The 24,196-nt window shown below is 41.3% G+C and overlaps 1 protein-coding gene across 7 annotated transcripts in view; it reads right to left on the reverse strand.

Annotated features, from left to right (window-relative positions):
* Window positions 1–24,196, reverse strand: part of ATP8A2 (ATPase phospholipid transporting 8A2) — a 955,662-nt gene that overhangs the window by 547,659 nt on the left and 383,807 nt on the right. For all 7 annotated transcript variants that reach the window (XM_056561782.1, XM_056561783.1, XM_056561787.1 and 4 more), the window contains 3 exons: window positions 21,634–21,683; window positions 14,026–14,095; window positions 2,457–2,541 (listed from right to left, as the gene is read on the reverse strand). In XM_056561782.1, coding sequence (XP_056417757.1) covers window positions 2,457–2,541; window positions 14,026–14,095; window positions 21,634–21,683 — 205 coding nt within the window. The remainder of the gene's footprint in view (window positions 1–2,456; window positions 2,542–14,025; window positions 14,096–21,633; window positions 21,684–24,196) is intronic.

The raw sequence follows: 24,196 nt of genomic DNA on the forward strand, positions 1-24,196 counted from the left end.
CTGTTCGCTGTTTTTGTCGTTGTAAAATAATAAGTTGACAGCTGCGCCTGTCCTTTATACTTGTTTGTTTTTCTATTTTGGTAAAATTCAATAAAAAAAACAATTGGAAGAAAAAAGATGGGCTTGTGTTTTTACACAGCAGCCAATCTAAAGAAGCCGAGCTGCAGTGGTAACCAATGATAAGACAGGAGGCAGTTGTCAGACTACCTTAGCCTTCCCACAGGCACTATAGCCAAGATTTAGTCACAGATCACAGCTCTGTCCTAATGAAGCCAAACTAAAAAAGCAGCCAAGGAAAAAGCATAGAGTACAATAAATAGCATCACCTGTTTTCGGCTGATGACTGGAATTTCCCTTAAAGATTTATTATACAGTGGTATGTTTACAGAGTTTACAGCTACTGCCCCAACACACACACTTAAGTGAACTTTCCCTATAATGGGATTTACAGTGTAAAATTGAAAGGAAATATGACTTTACTCGGAATAAATGGAGAAATTTTAGTTTTCACAGCCAAATATTTGCTCCTTGTTATTTAAAGAAGAAAATATTTTCTCTTCTTTGGATGGGGACGCATGGAAAATTTGAAGTTGTTTTTAAAACTTTCTGTTCTACACTTGTCATTAATGCAGCGATGTTGTAGGATGACACACGGGCAATAAAAGAGAAACAGTGTCTTTATTAAACATTGACGTCAGTGTCTGCAAAGTGTAAAAAGTGGTGACGTGGAAAGGTTTTCCTCTCTGTATAGTCTATTCCATCACTTAGCTTGCAATTAATTCACTTGAAATGAATACACTGTCTAAAGAAAAATACAAATTTTTGCTTTTAGGTTTTATGAGTTTATAGGGTTGAATGGAGTTGGATGGAGTAGTGGATGGTTGGTGGACGGCCACCCTGTTACAACAAGGCTGCAATGTTAGCAAGGCGGTGGTGGAGTTATGTTTTGGTCCAGAATCATGGGAAGAGAGCTGGTCGGCCCCTTTAGGGTCCCTGAAGGTGTATAGGTGACCTCTGCAAAGTATGTGGAGTTTCTGACTGACCACTTTCTTCCCTGGTACAGAAGAAAGAACTATGCTTTCCATAATAAAATCCTCTTCATGCATGACAATGCACCATCTCATGCTGCAAAGAATACCTCTGCATCAATGGCTGCTATGGGGATAAAAGGAGAGAAAGTCATGGTGTGGCCTCCATCCTCCCCTGACCTCAATCCTATTGAGAACCTTTGGAGCATCCTCAAGCAAAAGATCTATGGGGTGGGAGGCAGTTTACATCCAAACAGCAGCCCTGGGAAGCTATTCTAACATCTTGCAAACAAATTCAAGCAGAAACTGTCCAAAAACTCACAAGTTCAATGGATGCAAGACTTGTGAAGCTGCTATCAAATAATATATGTTATATATGTTAAAAATGCAATGTGACCTGTTAAAATGTTTAAAAAGTTAAAATGTTGTTAAAAGTTTGCCCCCTGACGAAGCACATGCGAAGCGTACGTTGGGGTTGGAGGTAGTAGGCAGGTAATACATGGCAGGATGTTATTGGCTTGACTATTTGCTCTTTATTATGTATTTAGATATTTATCTGTTTACATTTTTGTATGCTGTACTGTCCTATGATATTATATATTAAGGTTGTATACCCTAATTATTGCTTTTCATATACCCAGAGGACAGTTTCCCGGTACTCCATGTGTCTTTACTTGTTATACCCCCTCCACTTATCTGCAGTTGCTCTTGTGGTGCCTTGTTTTTATTTTGCTCTATACTTTTAAATGTCTGTAATTGGCATATATGTATATTCTTTTTTGTTGGTGTATATATATTGCATAGGCCAGTGGTGGCTTCTCTCCTCAGGGTCGGAAAATTTCCCTCCCTTAGTGTATGTTGGTGATATAAAAGCACTGCAATATAGTGAACAATGGAATAGCTGAGCACCCCAGAAACATATCTTGAACGTGCAACTACTCCGCAGCACTCCCAAATAAGGCTCTGCCCACAATGGCACCCTCATTTTCTCATTCCTTCACAATGCATGATGGATAGCAATCCACTGTTACGGTCAGTTTGATGGTCACTTGGATGAAGAGACCACTACTTTCATAAGAAGGTCCCCACAGATCACCCCCCACTTAGGATTACACCAACAATGATAAAAATTGGAAAAGAGCTTTAAAGGGGTATTCCAGCCAAAAACATCTTATCCCCTATCCAATGTCATGTCTCCAGTCCCAGAAACAAAGAGGTTTCCGAGACTGGAGCAGCAGCCCAACATATAATGCCGGGTGCTGCATGAAGATTGCGGGGGGTCCCAGTGGCGGGCCCCAGTGATCAGACATCTTATCCCCTATCCTTTGGATAGGGGATAAGATGTCTTTGCCTGGAATACCCCTTAAACCATATTGTTGAACAGCAGTATGAAGTATTTATTATAGCAATAAGAATGATGTGATTTACCTTCAGAAGCAAATTGTTCAAGATGGTTTAACGTCTGCTCCATGTACTGGGATTCTCTGGACAGTCTCTCGAATATAACGTTATCCTTAAAAGATGACCAAAAAAATAGATAAGTATTTAATCAAGTAGCCCAGCAAGATAAGAGTATCCAGTTTTTTTGTGACTCACATATCCTCCGTTTTATTGAAGCATCTGCTCTACCCTGTCTATCAGCTTGAGGGTCACCTCTGAGCATATAATCTCTTCTGTACTATTCCTACAGGCTCAGAAGAGTAACAGGGGATTATCAGGACTAGACTCTGGGCACAGCAGAAGACCACTCCATTTGGCAGGGAATATGGAAATGGGTGACCACTTGTTACTGGGATCTATGACTAATGGGTTCATTCACAAATAACCTATTAGACCTATAAACAAAAATGGAACAGGCACCCTACTGGGACTTTTAGTCCAATGATGGGTGCTGTGCTTCACAATGTTGGACCGGAGCCTTAAAGTAGATATTTCATGATACAAAATTCTGAAAAACGTATTCTCTATCTGGAGGATAGGGGTTAAGTTTTAGATCGTGGAGGTCCGACACCTGGGGCCCCCCCGTGATCTCCTGTACGAGGTCCGGCTCTCCCCAGGAGCGGAGTGTCATGACCCTCACTAGAAGAAGGGCCCCCATGCACCCTCAATATATCTCTATGAGAAAGCCATTCAGATATCTTCAGCATTCCCATAGAGATATATTGAGGGGGCATGGCGGCCACTGCTTCAGACAGGGGTCGTGATATGCCATTCCTGGGGAGAGCAGAGGGCCAGTACAGGAGATCGCAGGGGGCCCAGCAGTCGGACCCCTCACGATCTAAAACTATCCTGCGAATAGGGGATACGTTTTTCAGAATTTTGTAGGATGAGATTTCTTCTTTAAATCAATCCAAAAGGAGAAGGGGTAGCACTTTAGAAAAATCCAGCAAAAGAGCTTTATTTATTCAAAAATCTCAGGAAAAAAAACCCAACATTTTCGAACCTACAATAAGTTTAGAAAGAACCTATTGCGGGCTAGAAACACTGCGATATCTTTTGGGACACCATGGGAGTTTGGTGTCGTACTTTAACTCCCAAGTAAGAGACTTGCATCTATCAGCAGTTTATGGCATATATATGAATAAATGTTGAAATGGGAAAACTCCTTTAAAGATCTACTTATGCTGTAGTATAAGATATCATGACTCAAGGTAAATTTCTGTTCATACTAGTGTTATCGGTTTCCTTTTATGTTTAGAGTATTTTGATGACCAGAACAGCATATTGTAGTCTTCAACATTGTTTTCAAACCAATCCAAAAGGAGAAGAGGCGGCACTCCAGAAAAATCAAGCTAAAGAGCTTTATTCACCCATAAGTGTCACAAAAGAAACGCAATGTTTCAAATAGGTTGAGAAAGAACTATTGTGGGTCCTAAGCATTGTGGTTTCTTTTGGAACACTTATGGGTAAATAAAGCTTTTTTGTGCTCTCTCCTGACTGGTAGCTCTCCTCTGTGCTCTCTCCTGTCTGATAGTACTCCTCTGTGCTCTCTCCTGTCTGATAGCACTCCTCTGTGCTCTCTCCTGTCTGATAGTACTCCTCTGTGCTCTCTCCTGTCTGATAGCACTCCTCTGTGCTCTCAACTGTCTGATAGTACTCCTCTGTACTCTCTCCTGTCTGATAGCACTCCTCTGTGCTCTCTCCTGTCTGATAGCACTCCTCTGTGCTCTCAACTGTCTGGTAGCACTCATCTGTGCTCTCTCCTGTCTAATAGTACTCCTTTGTGCTCTCTCCTGACTGGTAGCTCTCCTCTGTGCTCTCTCCTGTCTGATAGCCCACCCTCAGTTACTGGACTTTGTCCATGCCTGTGCTTCAGCTATGACAAAGCCATGATTATATAAGCCATGATTTCTATAAAAAGAAAATAACATTTTCTTATGAAGTATATCAGAAAGGTTAATGTTTTGCCAAGATCTACAACTTATAATTTTTTTTTGAATCTGACAGTGCCCATTTAAATTCACTTCCTCAGGCCACCCTAGATATTGGGTACTCACCAATTTAATGGATTATCCCAAGAATAAAATGTATTAGCTAGTCATATGGATAAGTATTCCAGCGATTAGACCCTTGCTGATCATGAACAGGGATCCCTTGTCCCCTAATGTGAAAGGTGTAGCAGTCTAGTGCACACTGCGGCTCCATTCACACTCTTTATAGCACTGACAGACATATCCAAGTAAAGCTCTTGGCTATCTTCGCCACTTCTATAGCAGGCAGTGTGCATACTTGTCCACCGCTCCATTTACACAGGGGAATTAGTTCCTTACCTATCCTCTATATACAGCATAACTTGAAATTATGGGATAATCCTAGACAACAAAAAAGTGAAGCGAAAACCACCGAGTAATCGAGTGATAGTAGGCGTCAGTGGTAGAAGATAGACATCTTGATTTATTCCATGTCTAGAAATGAATAACTCTGCCGCTCTGCAGTAAACAATATATCTAACCATAGATGGTCACATCTTATTCAGCATGCTTTCAAGAAGCTTAATGTATCTTTTCAGCTTACTTCATCATATACAATTCCATTTACCATAAAATATCAGACTATGAACTTCATAATGAAAGGCTATTCTGGAATGTCCACACACTGGATGTTAACGTGACAGTCTGCTAATATATTGCATTATAAAAGGCCATGCTTGGGAAAGTGCCCTGAAAAGTTTGATATATATAAATGTGTAACATACTTAATGGAAACGTGATCTTTATCTTCGTCTTGGAGACAAACAGAGACAAAAGGGTTCCTCTTGGTATGTTGCCTCTGGTTTGTATCAGGCCTACGGACTTATAAGTCATTATGACACTGGGGATAAATCCTACATATAAATCACATATAATAATCACATGTGTGGGGGTGGTGGCCCATAAAGATGTTTTATCATGGCTATGGGATCTCAGAAAAGTGGGGATTCCTAAGCAAAATAAATTATGTACATCCTTATCTAATAGAGGCGAAAAATCTACTTCATCCAACAATTCATCTAAATTAGTCACTATGCACTTAGAAACTTGGTTCTGCTACATGCGTCTGAGGATCCCCAGAACGTATGCGCTAAATCATCCCTCTAATAAGGAAAGGAGGCTTTATGGAAATGGGACCTGTGGTCATTCCTGCCTTATTTATTTCAGGGCTCTATAATTTTGACGTCAGAATATAAAGTTATTCACTGTAGATGTATTAGTTATACACTTTGCAATTTCTCATAGTCTCAAGATTTATTCTTACTTTAATAGAAACCTTCATTATTTAGTTTCAGAATATAAACAATCTGTCCTGGTCATGTGTTATTCAGCACAGCTGTAAGGCTTGTTACAGTTCCACAACAATTACCCGGGTCCTGTAGGGTTAAAGGGGTATTCTGGGATTTTTTTTTATTTGACAAAGCTACAGGGGCTGTAAAGCTAGTGTAATTCATAATATGGTGTCTGTACCTGTGTTTCATGGTGGTCTCACAATTCTGTGATTTTTGCCCCACTATTTATTTTTAACAGCATACAAAATTAGCATTGTCTCAATTTTTCCCATGTTGCAGTGCGGCCTGAGACATTACATCACTAGTCCGGTGATCAGAGGCAGCCTGTCTGCTTCAATGGGTGGAGTGACCGCTGGGTGGGAAAGAGATCATTCTGCAAGATTTGTAATTTTGAAACAGCTGGAGGCATCCTGGTTAGAAAACACTGGTCTATTGCATGAAAAGGATCACAAGTGTGTTTTAATGGGTGGGGTGGCTGATGTGTGGGAGGAAGAAAAGTGACCTCACACTTACAAACAATGAATCATGGGACTTGAAGTTTGGGGGAACGAACTCCAACAGGAAATAGCCAGTTCACAAAAAGATAGCCACAATGTTATGATAATCTCACAACACAGCCATTTAGCCCCAAGACAAGTGCAGATCCTTCCTAAGCATGTCCATTACTGTCTGGAAGGTGCGTACTAAAATCACAATATGGTGGATAACCCCTTAAAGGGTTACTCCGCCCGTAGACATCTTATCCCCTAAAGGATAGGGGATAAGATGTCAGATCGCCGGGGTCCTGCTCCTGGGGACCCCGGGGATCGCTGCGGCACCCCGCTATCATTACTGTGCAGAGCGAGATCGCTCTGCACGTAATGACGGGCAATACAGGGGCCGGAGCATCGTTACGTCACGGCTCCGCCCCATGACATCACGGCCCGCTCCCGTCAATACAAGTCTATGGGAAGGGGCGTGGCTATGGGAAGGGGCGTGAGTTGCCACGCCCCCTGCCATAGACTTGCATTAAGGGGACGGGCCGTGATGTCATGAGGGGCGGAGCCATGACGTCACGCTGCTCCGGCCCCTGTATCGCCCATCATTACGCACAGAGCGAACTCGCTCTGTGCAGTAATGATGGCGGGGTGCCACAGCGGCGATCCCCGGGGTCCCCAGCAGCGGCACCGCGGCGATCTAACATCTTATCCCCTATCCTTTGGATAGGGGATAAGATGCCAGGGGCGGAGTACCCCTTTAAAGGGAATCTACAGGAAGATTTACCAAATCTAATAAACCAGTCCTCGATTCATTTAGTCTTATAAAAGTTATTTCGTTTTCCAAGAGTTATAATTTCCTGGAAAAGTCCAGTGTTGAAGTTCTATGGACCTTCTCAGAATGCTGGACTCGTGTCACTTCCATTGATGCAGGCTCAGCTGGTTCTGGTGCTGCGCAGGTGCAATCCCACTCGCACATCTATACTTTGTTTGTCAAACATGATGTCACTCATAGACAAACGCAAATGATGACACTTCTTTGGAGTGCCGCTATTTTGTACCTTTAATCAAGTCCTTTGGAGTTTGACCACCTATTTATTAGACTAAAAGTCCTTCCCTGTGCCTATTCTGTTTATATTTCCCTGAAAGATGGGGAAAATCCATCAGCGCCACCACAAGAGAAGGGAAGCCCTACATGGCGTCCATTAAATTCAACAGACCGACTGTATCATGCATGGACAAGATGTGTTCTCCAGAGAAGCAATTTAAACATTGTGTCTCAGGTTGTTTTGGTTTAGGGACCACAAATTGTGGTACAATGCAATATTATTACAGCACATGTCCCTCTATGTGGGATTCTACGGCTTATATGGTTGTATTGCCCATTACCCCATTGATGCCATGGAAAGGCTGGGTAGTAGAATTTTAAATGACTCTATAAGGCACAGTGACTCTATAAGGCACCAATATTAATTGGTTCTGGGACGACCATTGTATGTTGAAACCATTGTATGTTGAGTTCAGAACGCTATGGAAACCTGGTAATTGGTTCTAAAGGCACCAAAATGTCATCCAAAAATAGGAAAAAGTAAAAATTAAAGAAAAATAAGTAGATAACTAATACAGATAAAGCAAATCCTTACATATAAAAGTAAGAAAGATCTGCTGGGAGCTGTAAATCACTGTCAGTGTTTCCCAAGCAGGGAACCTCCAGCTGTTGCAAAACTACAACTCCCAGCATGCCCGGACAGCCAAAGGCTGTCCGGCATGATGGGTGTTGTAGTTTTGCAACAGCTGGGGGCACCCTGCTTGAGAAACACTGGTCTATGTAGAGGACAGGAGCTTCTTCGGGGTCCTGTACAGTACAGGCAATGTCCTAAAAAAAGTAACATGGAGTCGCCCTTACCTGGTGTCCAAAGGAGCAGCTAATTCTGGTACAGGTAAAGTGTACAGAACATGTAGTTCCTCCCTGTACTGTAGGGGGCGCTACCAGATATCAGTCAGTGCATACGCTTCAGTAATACAGGGGTTTTACCAGTAAAATGCCCATTCTAATTGGTCCGTTCCTCCCGTTGTGACATGTTTCACAGATCTGGACTGTCTGTACATTGTATGTTGAGTCTGGTTTCAACTTACATTGGTCCAGAAAAGACCATTGTATGTTGAAACTATTGTATGTTGAAGCCATTGTAAGTTGAGGGATCACTGTATATATTTTGATTGTGTAATTAATAAAGGTTACGTTTTACTTTTAAAGAAACTTCATTGTTACTTCTTCTGTGCCACTGGGAAACTGGTCCCTTTGTCTGTATATATTACCCTTGTGGTTTATTGTGGCTTCTACAGAGACACAACACCAGAGACCCTAGAAGTGCTTGCATGCCTGCCTTGTACTGCTATACTTGCTGTGCATAGCCACTCCAACTGCTAGAGCGGGGCATTGTCATTAGGCTAGGATTCCACTTTGGTTTTTTTTCTGGCAGTTTTTGGATATCTGCAACTGCAGTTTTTGAGCCAAAGTCAGAAGTGGATCCATAAGGGAGGAGAAGTGTAAGTCCTTCCTTTATATGTCCTATTCCTTTTGAATACACTTCTGGCTTTGGCTCAAAAACTGCAGTGGCAGATATCCAAAAACTGCCAGAAAAAAACCCAAGTGGAAACCTAGCCTTACGGGACCTCTGGTACTCCGCCGCAGACCTTGTCATATTTAAACATCGGGATTACACGCAGGTGAGTGGTGCATAGCACCAAGAAAAATCTTTACAACGGGACGTCTAAACTTGAATGAAATATCCTCATTTTCATTTTCAGGGCATACTTACCGTATATACTCGAGTATAAGCAGAGTTTTTCAGCACGATTTTTCGTGCTGAAAACACCCCCCTCGGCTTATACTCGAGTGAACTCTCCACCCGCAGTGGTCTTCAACCTGCGGACCTCCAGAGGTTTTAAAACTACAACTCCCAGCAAGCCCAGGCAGCCACTGCGGCCTTCGACATCATCCAGCCCCCTCTCACCCCCTTTAGTTCTGTACAGTACTCGCCTCCGCTCAGCGCTAGTCCGGTGCTGCAGGACTGTCCGGTGAGGAGGTCGTCCGGTGGGATAGTGGTTCCGGCTGCTATCTTCACCGGGGAGGCCTCTTCTAAGCGCTTCGGGCCCAGCCCTACAACAGTCACGTTGCCTTGACGACGACGCAGAGGTACGTTCATTACCAACGTCCTTCTGCATTATCGTCAAGGCAACGCCTCTATTCTGGGCCCGAAGCGCGGAGAAGAGGCGCCCCCGGTGAAGATGGCAGCCCGGAACCACTATCCCACCGGACGACCTCCCCACCGGACAGTCCTGCAGCACCGGACCAGCGCCGAGCGGAGGCGAGTACTGTACAGAACTAAAGGGGGTGAGAGGGGGCTGGATGATGTCAAAGACCACTGCGGACCTCCAGAGGTTTCAAAACTACAACTCCCAGCCGATGGCTGCCCGGGCTTGCTGGGAGTTGTAGTTTTGAAACCTCTGGAGGTCCGCAGGTTGAAGACCACTGAGGGCGGATAGTTCACAAGAGGATGATGACAAGAGGATGATGAAGGGGGGGGTTGTGGGATGATGAAGGGGGGGGGGGGGTGTGGGATGATGACAAGGGGATGATGAAGGGGGGTGGGGATGACGACAAGGGGATGATGAAGGGGGGTGGGGATGATGACAAGGGGATGATGAAGGGGGGTGGGGATGATGACAAGGGCATGATGAAGGGGGGGTGTGGGATGATGACAAGGGGATGATGAAGGGGGTGGGGATGACGACAAGGGGATGATGAAGGGGGGTGGGGATGATGACAAGGGCATGATGAAGGGGGGGTGTGGGATGATGACAAGGGGATGATGACAGGGTGATGATGATGAGGGTCTGGATGATGACGGGGGGGGGGATGATGTATTTCCCACCCTAGGCTTATACTCGAGTCAATAACTTTTCCTGGGATTTTGGGGTGAAATTAGGGGCCTCGGCTTATATTCGGGTCGGCTTATACTCGAGTATATACGGTACACCAAGGAAATTGATACAGAGAGTATCTACAGTTATTACCTTTCTCTTTCATCCATAATCTTCTGAAAGTTTTTATAAACTATTGCAACAAACCATTTGAATATTGCTACAAACTATTTGTAGTTTATAAATATATTTTATTAACTACGCTTCTAAGTTGACCACAAGGAACCTTGTGGTTCACCAGTCGTATTAATACGAAAATGACTTGTTTTGTATAATCTTTTTATCAAATGTCTATGCTATTTATTAACAGTAAGTCTTACTTTAAGGTCTGTTTTTAGCATGCAACTTCAAGGACTGTTATTTGTTTTATGAGTTTCAAAACCGAGCATTAGAATTGTCTATGTTCTATTTACTAAAAGTATAAAACAAGGTTTGTAATGCTCATCGGATTTGAGAACTACCAGATGGACCTCACATTGGGTTTCCATTATTCTTATGCTTGCAGGGTGATTTCTTCTTGTCAAAAGTAACAGAAAACTAGGCCGGCACCCCCAGCGGAGCCAAATGCAGATGCGAATGGTGTAAGATACCACAAGTATAAGGATCATTTACCTCCATATTGGTCTATTCTGCAGTTTCTTTTGAGTTTTATTGTACAGTGTGACTAATACTGAACAATGCTTCTGAAATTACATGACAGAAACCCCTTCTGGACATGAGAGCCCAATTACAAGTTCAGTCTCCCACCACTTATCTATAGGAACATTCTCAACTTTTCCAAAATCAATATATTTTTTTATTCCCGAATTAACATTGATGATGATTTTTGTAACCAGAGGCGGCTCTGAAAAAGTGCTTAAACCAATGGTGTAATAAATCACCTAAAGGAAACCTCTGCAGCGCACTGAGTAAGTGTAATGCAATGCTTTGTGGTGTCGTACAATTGTGATGGAATGGGCAGGTTGGATTATGTGGTCTCATTTCTGGGAAACACGTTTACAAACCTTCCCCCGGAGCCTCCATTATTTTTAATATGTGATTTGATGTCATGTTAATTTTACATTATAACACTCTCCAGAACAACCCCTTTTACTCACCATGGAATTAATCACCTCGGAGAATTTTACTACTTAGGAAAATTGTAGGAGACATAAGTACACAAGATGACGGTAAAAAAAGGATATATCTTTTTTTAAAAACCTGAAAACATTTATTCAGGCTCTTAGAATTCAATATTGTAAATTAGAGATGAGCGAACTTACAGTAAATTCGATTCGTCACGAACTTCTCGGCTCGGCGGTTGATGACTTTTCCTGCATAAATTAGTTCAGCTTTCAGGTGCTCCGGTGGGCTGGAAAAGGTGGATACAGTCCTAGGAGACTCTTTCCTAGGACTGTATCCACCTTTTCCAGCCCACCGGAGCACCGGAAAGCTGAACTAATTTACGCAGGATAAGTCATCTACTGCCGAGCCGAGAAGTTCATGACGAATCGAATTTACTGTAAGTTCGCTCATCTCTATTGTAAATTTCGCTATTATTATTATTCATCTAAAACACCTCCCCCTGCTCCCCTTATCTCCATACTGCAGGTACCTATGGTCCTTGTAGCTTCTCTAAAGCATCTCTCTAAAGCCTGAGTTCCGCTCTATTTTCCCCTTTCAAAATGATAAACACTTTGGTGGAACCTGACTGACCCCACTGTCTAAGGGATCCAACTAGTGCTGGTGGTATTTGTTGAATGTATCCAGCAATGTATTTCAATGATGTACATAAAGCACAATGTTAGTTTGAACAGAGCAGGGGAAGGTTTCTTCTTGAGGAGAGCACCAAAAGTCATGTGGAGTCTTAGGCTGGGTTCACACTGTGAAATTTCTGGGCAGAATTTCTGCTGGAGATCGAGCCGACGGCACTAGGACTGTGCGGACTGCATTGCCTTCCCCATAGATGTCAATGCATTTCTGAGCAGATCTCCAAAATATCCAACCAAAAATGCATTGCCATCTATGGGGATGGCAATGCAGTCTGTGCGGTCCTAGTGCCGCTGGATAAATCTCTGGCAGAAATTCTGCCCAGAGATTCCGTAGTGTGAACCTAGCCTTATAGACCATGCAATCTCCACTGGGAAAAATATGCAAAATAACTCTTATTATGAAGCTTAGTCTCTGGAGCCACCCAGTCATGATTAAAGGGGTACTCCCGTGGAAAACCTTTTTTTTTTTTTTTTTTTTATTTTTTTTATCAACTGGTGCCAGAAAGTTAAACAGATTTGTAAATGACTTCTATTAAAAAATCTTAATTCTTCCAATACATTTTATATTTAACTTTCTGGCACCAGTTGATTTAAAAAAAAAAAAAAGTTTTCTACGGGAGTACCCCTTTAAAGGCTCTTTAAAGCGTTGGTCGTTGAATTACAGGGACACTACCTCCTATAGGTGACACCATAGAGCAGTGGTCTCCAACCTGCGGACCTCCAGATGTTGCAAAACTACAACTCCCAGCATGCCCGGACAGCCAACAGCTGTCTGGGCATGCTGGGAGTTGTAGTTTTGCAACATCTGGAGGTCCGCAGGTTGGAAACCACTGCCATAGAGTAAGCTGCCTGGCTTCTGGAGAAGGGCTAATATGTACAGTGTGAACAGAGCATTCCATGAATCCAAAACAATGTATGTTCAACCTTTCCTATACATGGGTCTTCAAAGTGAGGCTAAATAAATAAATAAGGGAATACAATTCTTGGTGACCACACATGTGGATCAGATTATGTCCCTGGATCAACATATTTTTTTCACTTTCAATATGACCTTTTCATAACTCTATAACTTTAATAGTAACTTACAGGAGTACTTTTTTTTTAAATTAAACTGGTGACACAGAGTTATACGGATTTGTATATCACTTCTATTTAAAAATCTTAATCCTTCCAGTACTTATCAACTGCTGTATGCTTCAGAGGAAGTTGTGTACGTCTTTCCAGTCTGACCACAGTGCTCCCTGCTGACACCTCTGTCCATGTCAGGAACTGTCTAGAGCAGGAGCAAACCCCCATAGCAAACCTCTCCTGCTCTGGACAGTTCCTGACATGGACAGAGGTGGCAGCAAAGAGCACTGTAGTCAGACTGGAAAGAACTACACAAATTCCTCAGGAGCATACAGCAACTGATAAGTACTGGAAGAATTAAGATTTTTAAATAGAAGTAATTTACAAATATGTATAACTTTCTGGCACCAGTTGATTTGAAAAACATTTTTCCTCTGGAGTACCCCTTTAGTTATGACCCTCAAAACCATTAATATAAAAAAAAAATATATATATATATATATTTTTTTTTTTATTATTATTATTTTTTTCTGATCCCCAGTTGATGTTACAGGATAACTATTTTCAGCGCTGTCTTTGCAGAATTCCCTATGACAACACTTCTGGCTTATGGACTTTGGCATCTCATTGTTAGCATTGGATCTCTTAACCACCAATCAGATGTCAGCTTTCCAAATCCAACATAGAAAAGGAAATTAAAATAGAGATTTCATTTATTGTTATAAGGCCCAGTGGTCCTATGCTAAAACTAAGAAGCCAAATTAAAGGAACAGAAAATGTTTAAATGGGGACAAATCCAGAGAAGTCACTGTCTGGAACCAGATTCCCTATGATATCTCTGTAGTCCACTATAGGAGTATTAATACTGTTCTGATAGTTCTCCATAAGGTTACACCACATATCATATAGAGAAATATCATAATAGTTACAACTAGTACATGAGAAATACTCACCGCTCCTTTACAGTAGAGTCTAAGATGTCCTGATGGGGTTCGGACGATTACAGACATTCTTTTTCTGTTGCTGAAACAAACAAAACAAGAATGTTCTAATAAGTCAGTATTGACGATGATGTTAGTGACACATATACAGTGATCCCTCAACTTACAATGGCCTTAACATACAATAGTTTCAACATACAATGGTCTTTTCGGGACCATTGTAAGTTGAAACCAGACTCAACATACAATGTTATGGACAGTCCTGATCCGTGAACATGTCAATGAACTGACCAATCAGAATGGGCATTCACTGGTAAAACACCTGTATTACTGAAGCGTATGCACTGACTGTCTGTCTGGTAGTGCCCCCTACAGTACAGGGAGGTATTACATGTTCTGTACTACTCTTTGGGCCAGGGTTAGCTGCTGGACACCAGGTGAGGGCGACTCCATGTTCCTTTTTTTTAGGACATTGCGTGCACTGTACAGGACCCCGAAGAAGCTCCTGTCCTTTACATAGACCAGTGCTTCCCAAGCAGGGTGCCCCCAACTGTTGCAAAACTACAACTCCCATCATGCCCGGACAGCCTTTGGCTGTCTGGGCATGCTGAGAGTTGTAGTTTTGCAACAGTTTGAGGCTCCCTGCTTCGGAAACCCTGACATAGACAGTGATTTACAGCTCCCAGCAGATCTTTCTTACTTTTATATAAGGACTTGCTATATCTTTATTAGTTATCTACTTATTTTTCTTTAAGGGTACGTTCCCACACGGCGTATTTTGCTGCGTATTTGCTGCGTATTTGGTGCTGCGTATTTTCCTACCCATTGACTTCAACAGAGAAAATAAAATACGCAGCAGCAAATACGCAGCAAATACGCCGTGTGGGAATGTACCCTAATTCTCACTTTTTCCTAACTTTGGATGACATTTTGGTGCCTTTAGAACCAATTACCAGGTTTCCATAGAGTTATGGTCTCAACATACAATGGTTTCAACATACAATGGTCGTCCTGGAACCAATTAATATTGTAACTTGAGGGGCCGCTGTAATGAACAATGCTTGCTGTCACCAAAATATTGTCATTAACATCCAGAGACTGTAACACATTTCCCAGCTAAAAGTTTGCTACAATTGTATCCGGTTTGGGCAATCCTATGTAAACTAAACAGCCTGACATCTAAACTGATATATGACATCCACTAAAACATTGTAACACGTCTTAAAGGAAATCTTTCATCAGTGTAACCCGCTGTCCGGGCATGCTGGGAGTTGTAGTTTTGCAACATCGGGAGGTCCGCAGGTTGAAGACCACTGGGCTAGGTGACTGTATGTGACCAAATCAACCATTAAGATGTACAATGTAATGCAAGGCATGTGAAAACTTTAACCCTTTCCACTGTGTATGCATGAATATAAAGCATAATTCAAAGACACACATTTTGGAAGCTTCTCCACTACCTGAAATTCATTAAACATATCTCCAGCAAACCTGTAGCAACTCAGCATTTGACAATTCTGATGGGCAGCAGCTGGAACTACTGTACTGGGACACCACAACTGCACTGCACTTAAATAGGTTGGTGTATCCCATTCAGCTTGATATCCAGCTCATCTCCAGAACAATCTTTTTAGCTAATTTATGACCAAATCAAAGATCAACCAGAAACAGCTTAGAAGATCATTCAGGAGAAGAAAGAGAGGAGCTGGAGACTGAATCATCAGGTAATCAGATGTCACTGTGAACCAGATAGAGCAGCTTGCAATGTAGTGTACAGATTTATAGGCAGCCACTTACTACAGTACGTTCTCTGGGCCCGGCGCTCTCCCACCTGGTCCAGAGAATGTGTACGGCATTTGTAAGGTAAACAACAGAGCTGTATGCATTACCACTAGAGATGAGCGAACTTACAGTAAATTCGATTCGTCACGAACTTCTCGTCTCGGCAGTTGCTGACTTTTCCTGCGTAAATTAGTTCAGCCTTCAGTGCTCCGGTGGGCTGGAAAAGGTGGATACATTCCTAGGAAAGAGTCTCCTAGGACTGTATCCACCTTTTCCAGCCCACCGGAGCACCGGAAAGCTGAACTAATTTATGCAGGATAAGTCATCAACTGCCGAGCCGAGAAGTTCGTGACGAATCGAATTTACTGTAAGTTCGCTCATCTCTAATTACCACTTATGAAGCCTTTTGTATATTTGCTGGAGGTGGTGCTCTCGTACGCAGCCCAGTGAGTGATAGGTCCATAGCTATGCATACTGCACTGTGTATACACCACTATACAGGAGCAGTCAGTCCAGTCTTTTACAGAAGTACCCACTTTGGTACATAAAGTGAAAAGAAGATAGCGGAGCACTCACCAGGTCAGTAAAAGGCTTCTTTATTGATCATGTCGATCAGTCGGGAAACATCCAGGGGAGGATGGAATGGACGCGGCGGTACAGGGAACGGCGACGGACCGTTTACGCGCCGGAGCGCTTCGTCAGGCCGGACCTGGTGAGTGCCCCGCTATCTTCTTTTCACTTGATGTCATTTGCTGTTTATGCTTGGCGTGATAGCACTGAAGAGGTTGAAGTTACTGGTTTCCAGGGACTGAGCATCATTTTTTTAAATAACACATCTTTTTTCCTTAACACCAATTTTTTATACCAAAATAAGTACAATGCCATAATAAAAAAAAAAAAAGTTTTTAAAGGTACAGTGGTCCCTCAAGTTACAATATTAATTGGTTCCAAGACGACCATTGTATGTTGAAACCATTGTATGTAGAGACCATAACTCTATGGAAACCTGGTAATTGGTTCTGAAGCCCCAAAATGTCATCCAAAAATAGGAAAAAGTGAGAATTAAAGAAAAATAAGTAGATAACTAATATAGATAAAGCAAATCCTTATATATAAAAGTAAGAAAGATCTGCTGGGAGCTGTAAATCACTGTCTATGTCAGTGTTTCCCAACCAGGGTGCCTCCAGCTGTTGCAAAACTACAACTTCCAGCATGCCCGGACAGCCGTTGGCTGTCCGGGCATGCTGGAAGTTGTAGTTTTGCAACAGCTGGAGGCACCCTGGTTGGGAAACAATGGTCTATGTAGAGGATAGGAACTTCTTCAGGGTCCTGTACAGTACACAGTGTCCTAAATGGAGCCACCCTTACTTGGTGTCCAAAAGAGCAGCTAACCCTGGCACAGGTAAGGAGTAGTACAGAACTTGTAGTTCCTCCCTGTACTGTAGGGGGCGCTCCCAGACAGCCATTCAGTGCATGTACTTCAGTAATAGAGGTGATTTACCAGTAAAATGCCCATTCTGATTGGTCAGTTCCTCCAGTTGTGACAGGTATCACAGATCTGGACTGTCTGTAGCATTGTATGTTGAGTCTGGTTTCAAGTTACGATGGTCCAGAAAAGACCATTGTATGTTGAAAGGATTGTATGTTGAGGCCATTGTAAGTTGAGGGAGCACTGTATTAGCAACCACAGATCTTGAAAATAGTGAGAAATTAAAAAAATAAATTATATTCAAAAGTTGTAAAACTTTCTCTTAAACTTGCACAGTAAACATAAATCATTCTTTAAAAAAAAAAAAAGGCCAAATACGTCATCCATCAGATCAAAGCGTTGTCCAGCTCTGCTCAATCTGCCACCAAGACCCCATGTACCTGCCTCTCAGATGCAACGTCAGATCTCAAGTTATTAACCTCTGACCTCACGGGCACAAAGGACTATTTTGGGGTCTGTTTTTGTAGATCTTTTAGAGTTGACTTTGCTTCAGATCATCTACGTATCCACATGGAGGCAATGTATCAGCAGTAATTGAAAGTTACAATTTAATGTTTCCACCACTGGAACAAACCCCAGGATTTTACTATACATATTTCAGAGAGTCAAAGGGCACTGTAGCTAAAAAGGTCATTGTACACATCTGACATAAATAGACCATTAGATGGAGGGTTATTATTTCACGTTTTTCATGCAAGTTTCTTAGGAGGACTTTACTACACAGATCGGAGCCACAAGTAACAAGATGACCTTCCCTTTTTCTACAAATGCGCAGTTTGGCTCAGTGGACGAGTATGGCTCATGACTTTTTTTTGGCAGGAGGACCTGGATGTGGGCTTCTCATTAGTTGCTTTTCTAGAAGACATTAAAGGTGATGGAAATGAGGTTTTCTGGTTCGGGAAGCCTGGCCTGGTTGTGGGATTAATGAGGACGCAGGAAAGCATTTATTCGCGTTCTTGATTCTGTATGCAATATATTTAGAGTAATGTGGCTGCAAATTGCCGGTTCTAGGTGATGTCATATGGCTATGACTTTAAAGAGGTTGTATAGGATTAATAAACATGGTGACCTTCCTCCGTAAAGAGCACCATGTATACACAGATCATAGGAGCAGGTAACACAATGATGTTCTCTCTTCTACAAACCATGGACCATTTTAATGAAATGCAGAACGAAAAAAAAAGTCATACAACCTTGGTGCTCGGTAAACATTCACTAGACAGATCACCAGGTCTGGTGAGTGTGTCAGGCCCCGGAAGTAAGCCTTAGGCTAGGTTCAGACTACGGAATCTCCGGGCAGAAAATTTCCGCCCGGAGATTCTGAGTTCCGCCTGCGCCGACTGAATTAGTCGGCGCTAGGACCACGCGGACACTGCAGTCTCCTATAGACCGCTATGTGTTAAGCTAGGATTTCCGCCTGAAGAAAGAGCAACCCCTTTCTTCAGGTGGAAATTTTCTAGCGGATTTTTCATCCGGATTTTCCGCTTCACAAATTCCGAAGTGTGAATTTGTGAACGGAAAACCATTCACTATACTATGCATTATAGTAAGCGGAATTTCTGCCGGAAATTTGTAAGCGAAAATTCCGGCGGAAATTCCGTAGTCTGAACCTAGCCTTACTGTTAAGTATGTACAGGTCCTGGGACTCCTGTCTTTAAAAAGAAAAAAATGTCAGTCTGAGCCATTAGACCTATGGTAAGAAAAGCCTTGTGGCTGTAATATTGATGAAAATTGTTCTTGTATGACACCAGTGGGAAAATGGCCTAAAAGTGGAGAAGAAGGCTTGAGTAGACTGAATGTCACTGCGTTACCAAAAAATGGTCCATGGTTTGTAGAAGAGAGAACGTCGTTTTGTTACCTGCTCCTATGACCTGTGTATACACCGTGTTTGTTAATCCTGTACAACCTCTTTAAAGCCATAGCCATCACCTAGAACGGGCAATTTGCTGCCACATTACCCTAAATATATTGCATACAGAATCATGCATGAGCCACATAGGTCTACATAGGAACTGTAGACAAAATGTTAGCATGAAATAGATAGCAATAGTTTTTTTTTTTTTTGTGCTGGACTATCCTTTTAAAAGTCTTAAAGTTTAAAAAGTTATCCCCAATCAACAGGAAAGGAAATAGCTGGCTGATCTGTGGGTTAATGACTGCTGGGACTCCAACTTATCATAAGAATGTAAGTCAGTTGTCCCCCCAGTGAATGGAGCAGCATGCATGATTGGCTGTAGGTTCATCCCTGCTCTATGGGACTTCCAGACATTGTCAAGCACTGAACCTGGCAACACTCCTATAAGAAGTCCTATATATATATATATATATATAAATATAATATAATATATACATATATATATATATATATATATATATATGACATAAGCCAACCATGACCACTCTGCCACTCCATTCACTCAGTAGACAACTGACCTCTGTTCTCATGATTAGCGGGGGTCTCAGTGGTTGTAAACCCCCCCCACCCCAATCAGTTAAATATGCCCCAAACTGTTATTAGGGGTTAAGGTTTAGGCTAAATTTCCCCAATTTTTTTTTTTTACCTGAAAAACACAACAAAAAAGGAAGAAAAAAAAGCACCACTATAAACTGCCCTGTCATTTTGCACTTTCAAAATGCATTTTTTTTTTTTTTTTCAAAAATAGTGAGTTTTAGCCTATTTTTCTACTTCATGCATTTTAATCATGACAAGTCATGTGACTCAAGGGGGGGGGGGGGACACTGAAAAAATAAATAAAAAAAAACTATGCTAAATACACATGACATGTTTTATGGCCTTTTTTTTCTCCCATAGACTTCTATGGGAGGGAAACACCAAGATTTAGTAAAACTGCCACTGAACCTAAGGAAGAACGCCTAGTGGGTTTGGTGTTTCATAAATCCCTATAGACTCTCAGCTAACATCTGGCCGCAATGTTCCTTCACACACAATAAAAAAATGCCATGCAGCATTTGTAGCATTTTTTGGGGCATTTTTGAAAAGTAGAACCTTAGGAGAAGGAAACTTAACCAAGGGGTATTTCAGTTTTTTTAATTTTTTTTTTATTTGACTGTGTTACAGGGGCAGTAACGTTAGGGTAGTTCATAATTTAGTGTCTGTACCTGTGTTTGGTGGCTGGTCTCCCAAATCTTACGTGATCTTTGCCCCTATGTTTATTTTTAACAGCATACAAAATGAGTGTCATCTCAGGTTTTCCCAGGTTGCAGTGCGTTCTGAGACATTTCATTGCTAGTCAGGTGTTCAGAGGGAGCCTGTCTGCTTCAATGGGTGAAGCGACCACAGGAAGGGAGTCTAGCTGTATTGTAATGAGTAGAGTGCCCGATGTGTGCAAGGGAGAAAAGTGTCCTCACACTTACAAACAAGGAATCCTGGGACTTGTAGTTGGAGGGAGGAAACTCCAACAGGAAATAGCCATTTCACAAAAAGAAAGCAGCAGCTTTATGGTGGACTCACAACACAGCCATTTAGCCCCAAGACAGGCACGGATCCTTCCTAAGTATGTTCTTTACTGTCTGGCAGGTAATTACTAAAGTCCCCTTATGTTGGATAACCCCTTTAAAGGGGTACTCCGGCACAAAACATCTTATCCTCTATCAAAAGGATAGGGGATAAGATGTTAGATCTAGGGGATCCCGCCACTGGGGATCGCTGGTGTGGCACTCCAGTCATCCGTGCACGGAGCAAACTCTGCTCTGTGCCGGATGACTGTCAACTACAGCCGCCACACCCCCTCCATTCAGGCCTATGGAAGGAGGCGTGACGGCTACGATAAGATGTTTAGCACCAGAGTACCCCTTTAATCTTGGGATGAAACCCTTTAACTATTAACACATTTCTTGGACACCAGAAATCCCTAAATATGGTATTACTGGGAAAACTTTTTTTTTCTTTGCGTTTTTATTATAATTTTTTCTTTATTATTAATTCCTTTCAGTCATTCCATCCATGAACATAGGATCCTGCAGCAACCGAACAAATTCCCCCCCTTCTAAAAGTCCCTCTGATACATCAGAATTCCAAAATAGGAAATAATAATTCACCTAGGAACGTAATAATAAATCGCTTCATTATTTCCCCTCTTGAAGTTTATTTTCCTTGAACATAAGAGGTGTAAAGGATACTCTGTTCTCTTTCATATGCTGGAAATATTTTCCTTAGTGATGAGAGGGGGGATAGGAGAACCGATACACAGCTCCCCTCTCAATGATCAAATAATGGTTTAATAATATACATTATGGAGCGGAATATTGATTGAACTAACAGATAAGATAAACACTCTGCATGGGCGAGATATGCAATTACACGAATGATAAGCGCCGGCTAAAGTTACCTTGAGAATTCCAGGACATTTAGGAGTTCAAAGCTCTTTTCGGTCCCCATCTATGAAAAAAAAAAATTGTTAGCCTCTTTTTTTATCCTTCCAAGCAATAGATGTAATTGGGGTAAGACTGCCATCTAGTGGACAGAATAGAAAATCACTCTATAGGCACTTGTTCCTATTAACACCTAGAGCAGTGTTTCCCAACCAGTGTGCCTCCAGCTGTTGCAAAACTACAACTCCCAGCATGCCCGGACAGCCTTTGGCTGTCCGGGCATGCTGGGAGTTGTAGTTATGCAACAGCTGGAGGCACACTGGTTGGGAACCCTGAGCTCCAGTGGACGATAGGCTCATAGTGGTCTCTGTCCTTGAGATCAGAACTTTTTGACTCAATTATTAGAATGTGTCAAAAAAGCAACAATTGAGCCCCCATATCTGCCTATGACAGAGAGTACACTGTTGTCAGCGGGGCTATGTTTTCAGTGATTTAAAAAACAAAAAAACAAAACAAAAACAAAAAAAAAGCATTGAAAGCTTAAAGGGGTACTCCGGTAAAAAAAAAAAAAGTTTTTCTTTTAAATCAACTGGCTCCGGAAAGTTAAACAGATTTGTAAATTACTTCTATTAAAAATCTTAATCCTTCCTGTACTTATTAGCTGCTGAATACTACAGAGGAAATTCTTTTCTTTTTGGAATGCTCTCTGCTGACATTATTATAATAATAATAAGTCTTTATTTATTTATTGTTGTCCTTAGTGGGATTTGAACCCAAGGCCCCAGCACTGCAAGGCAGCAGTGCTAACCACTAAGCCACCATGCTGTCCTTAGCATACATCTGCTATGCATGGTTCCTAAAATGGACAGAGATGTCAGCAGAGAGCACTGTGCTCGTGATGTCATCAGTGTTGCAAAAAGAAAGGAATTTCCTCTGTGGCATTCAGCAGCTAATAAGTACTGGAAGGATTAAGATTTTTTTTAATAGAAGTAATTTACAAATATGTTTAACTTTCTGGCACCAGTTGATTTAAAAGAAAAAAGGTTTTCACCGGAGTACCCCTTTAAAGGGGTTATCCAGGAAAAAAACAACTTTTTTTTCATATATATATCAACGGACTCCAGAAAGTTAAACAGATTTGTAAATTAAAAAGCTGAGTTGGAGGTACTCAATCTGCTTAGTATGTATTGTCCGAGATCTCTATCCTGGTGGAATCCTCAGACCACCTTGAAATTAAAGGAAAAGTAGTGATGGTAGTGGATGAGATCTCAAGGACTGGGAAATAAAGGGTGTGAAGTGGCTGGAATAAAAGATGATGCAGGGAGTTGAATGGATACAGAGTGATGGATGCGAATATAGATAGTGCGGCTTAGAGAATGACTCGGAGGATGTGTGATGCTTATTAGATGCAAGGCTGGTGATCAAGTATGGAAAGATAGAGAGGTAGATGTATAGTGTATGTGTACAGTGTATGTGTATAGTGTATGTGTATGTGTATAGTGTATATGTATCGTGTATATGTATCGTGTATATGTATAGTGTATATGTATAGTGTATATGTATAGTGTATATGTATAGTGTATATGTATAGTGTATGTATAGTGTATGTATAGTGTATATGTATAGTGTATGTATAGTGTATATGTATAGTGTATATGTATAGTGTATGTGTATAGTGTATATGTATAGTGTATATGTATAGTGTATATGTATAGTGTATGTATAGTGTGTGTATAGTGTGTGTATAGTGTATATGTATAGTGTATATGTATAGTGTATGTATAGTGTGTGTATAGCGTATGTATAGTGTATATGTATAGTGTATATGTATAGTGTATGTATAGTGTATGTGTATAGTGTATGTATAGTGTATGTGTATAGTGTATGTGTATAGTGTATGTGTATAGTGTATGTGTATAGTGTATGTGTATAGTGTATGTATAGTGTATGTATAGTGTATATGTATAGTGTATGTATAGTGTGTGTATAGTGTATGTATAGTGTATGTATAGTGTATGTACAGTGTATGTGTATAGTGTATGTATAGTGTATATGTATAGTGTATGTATAGTGTGTGTATAGTGTATGTATAGTGTATGTATAGTGTATGTATAGTGTATATGTATAGTGTATGTACAGTGTATGTGTATAGTGTATGTATAGTGTATGTGTATAGTGTATGTATAGTGTATATGTATAGTGTATGTGTATAGTGTATGTATAGTGTATATGTATAGTGTATGTATAGTGTGTGTATAGTGTATGTATAGTGTATGTATAGTGTATGTATAGTGTATATGTATAGTGTATATGTATAGTGTATATGTATAGTGTATGTATAGTGTATGTATAGTGTATATGTATAGTGTATGTATAGTGTATATGTATAGTGTATATGTATAGTGTATATGTATAGTGTATGTGTATAGTGTATATGTATAGTGTATATGTATAGTGTATATGTATAGTGTATGTATAGTGTGTGTATAGTGTGTGTATAGTGTATATGTATAGTGTATATGTATAGTGTATGTATAGTGTGTGTATAGCGTATGTATAGTGTATATGTATAGTGTATAT

Source organism: Hyla sarda, chromosome 2 (assembly GCF_029499605.1).
Source record: "Hyla sarda isolate aHylSar1 chromosome 2, aHylSar1.hap1, whole genome shotgun sequence".
NCBI classification, from domain to species: Eukaryota; Metazoa; Chordata; class Amphibia; order Anura; family Hylidae; genus Hyla; species Hyla sarda.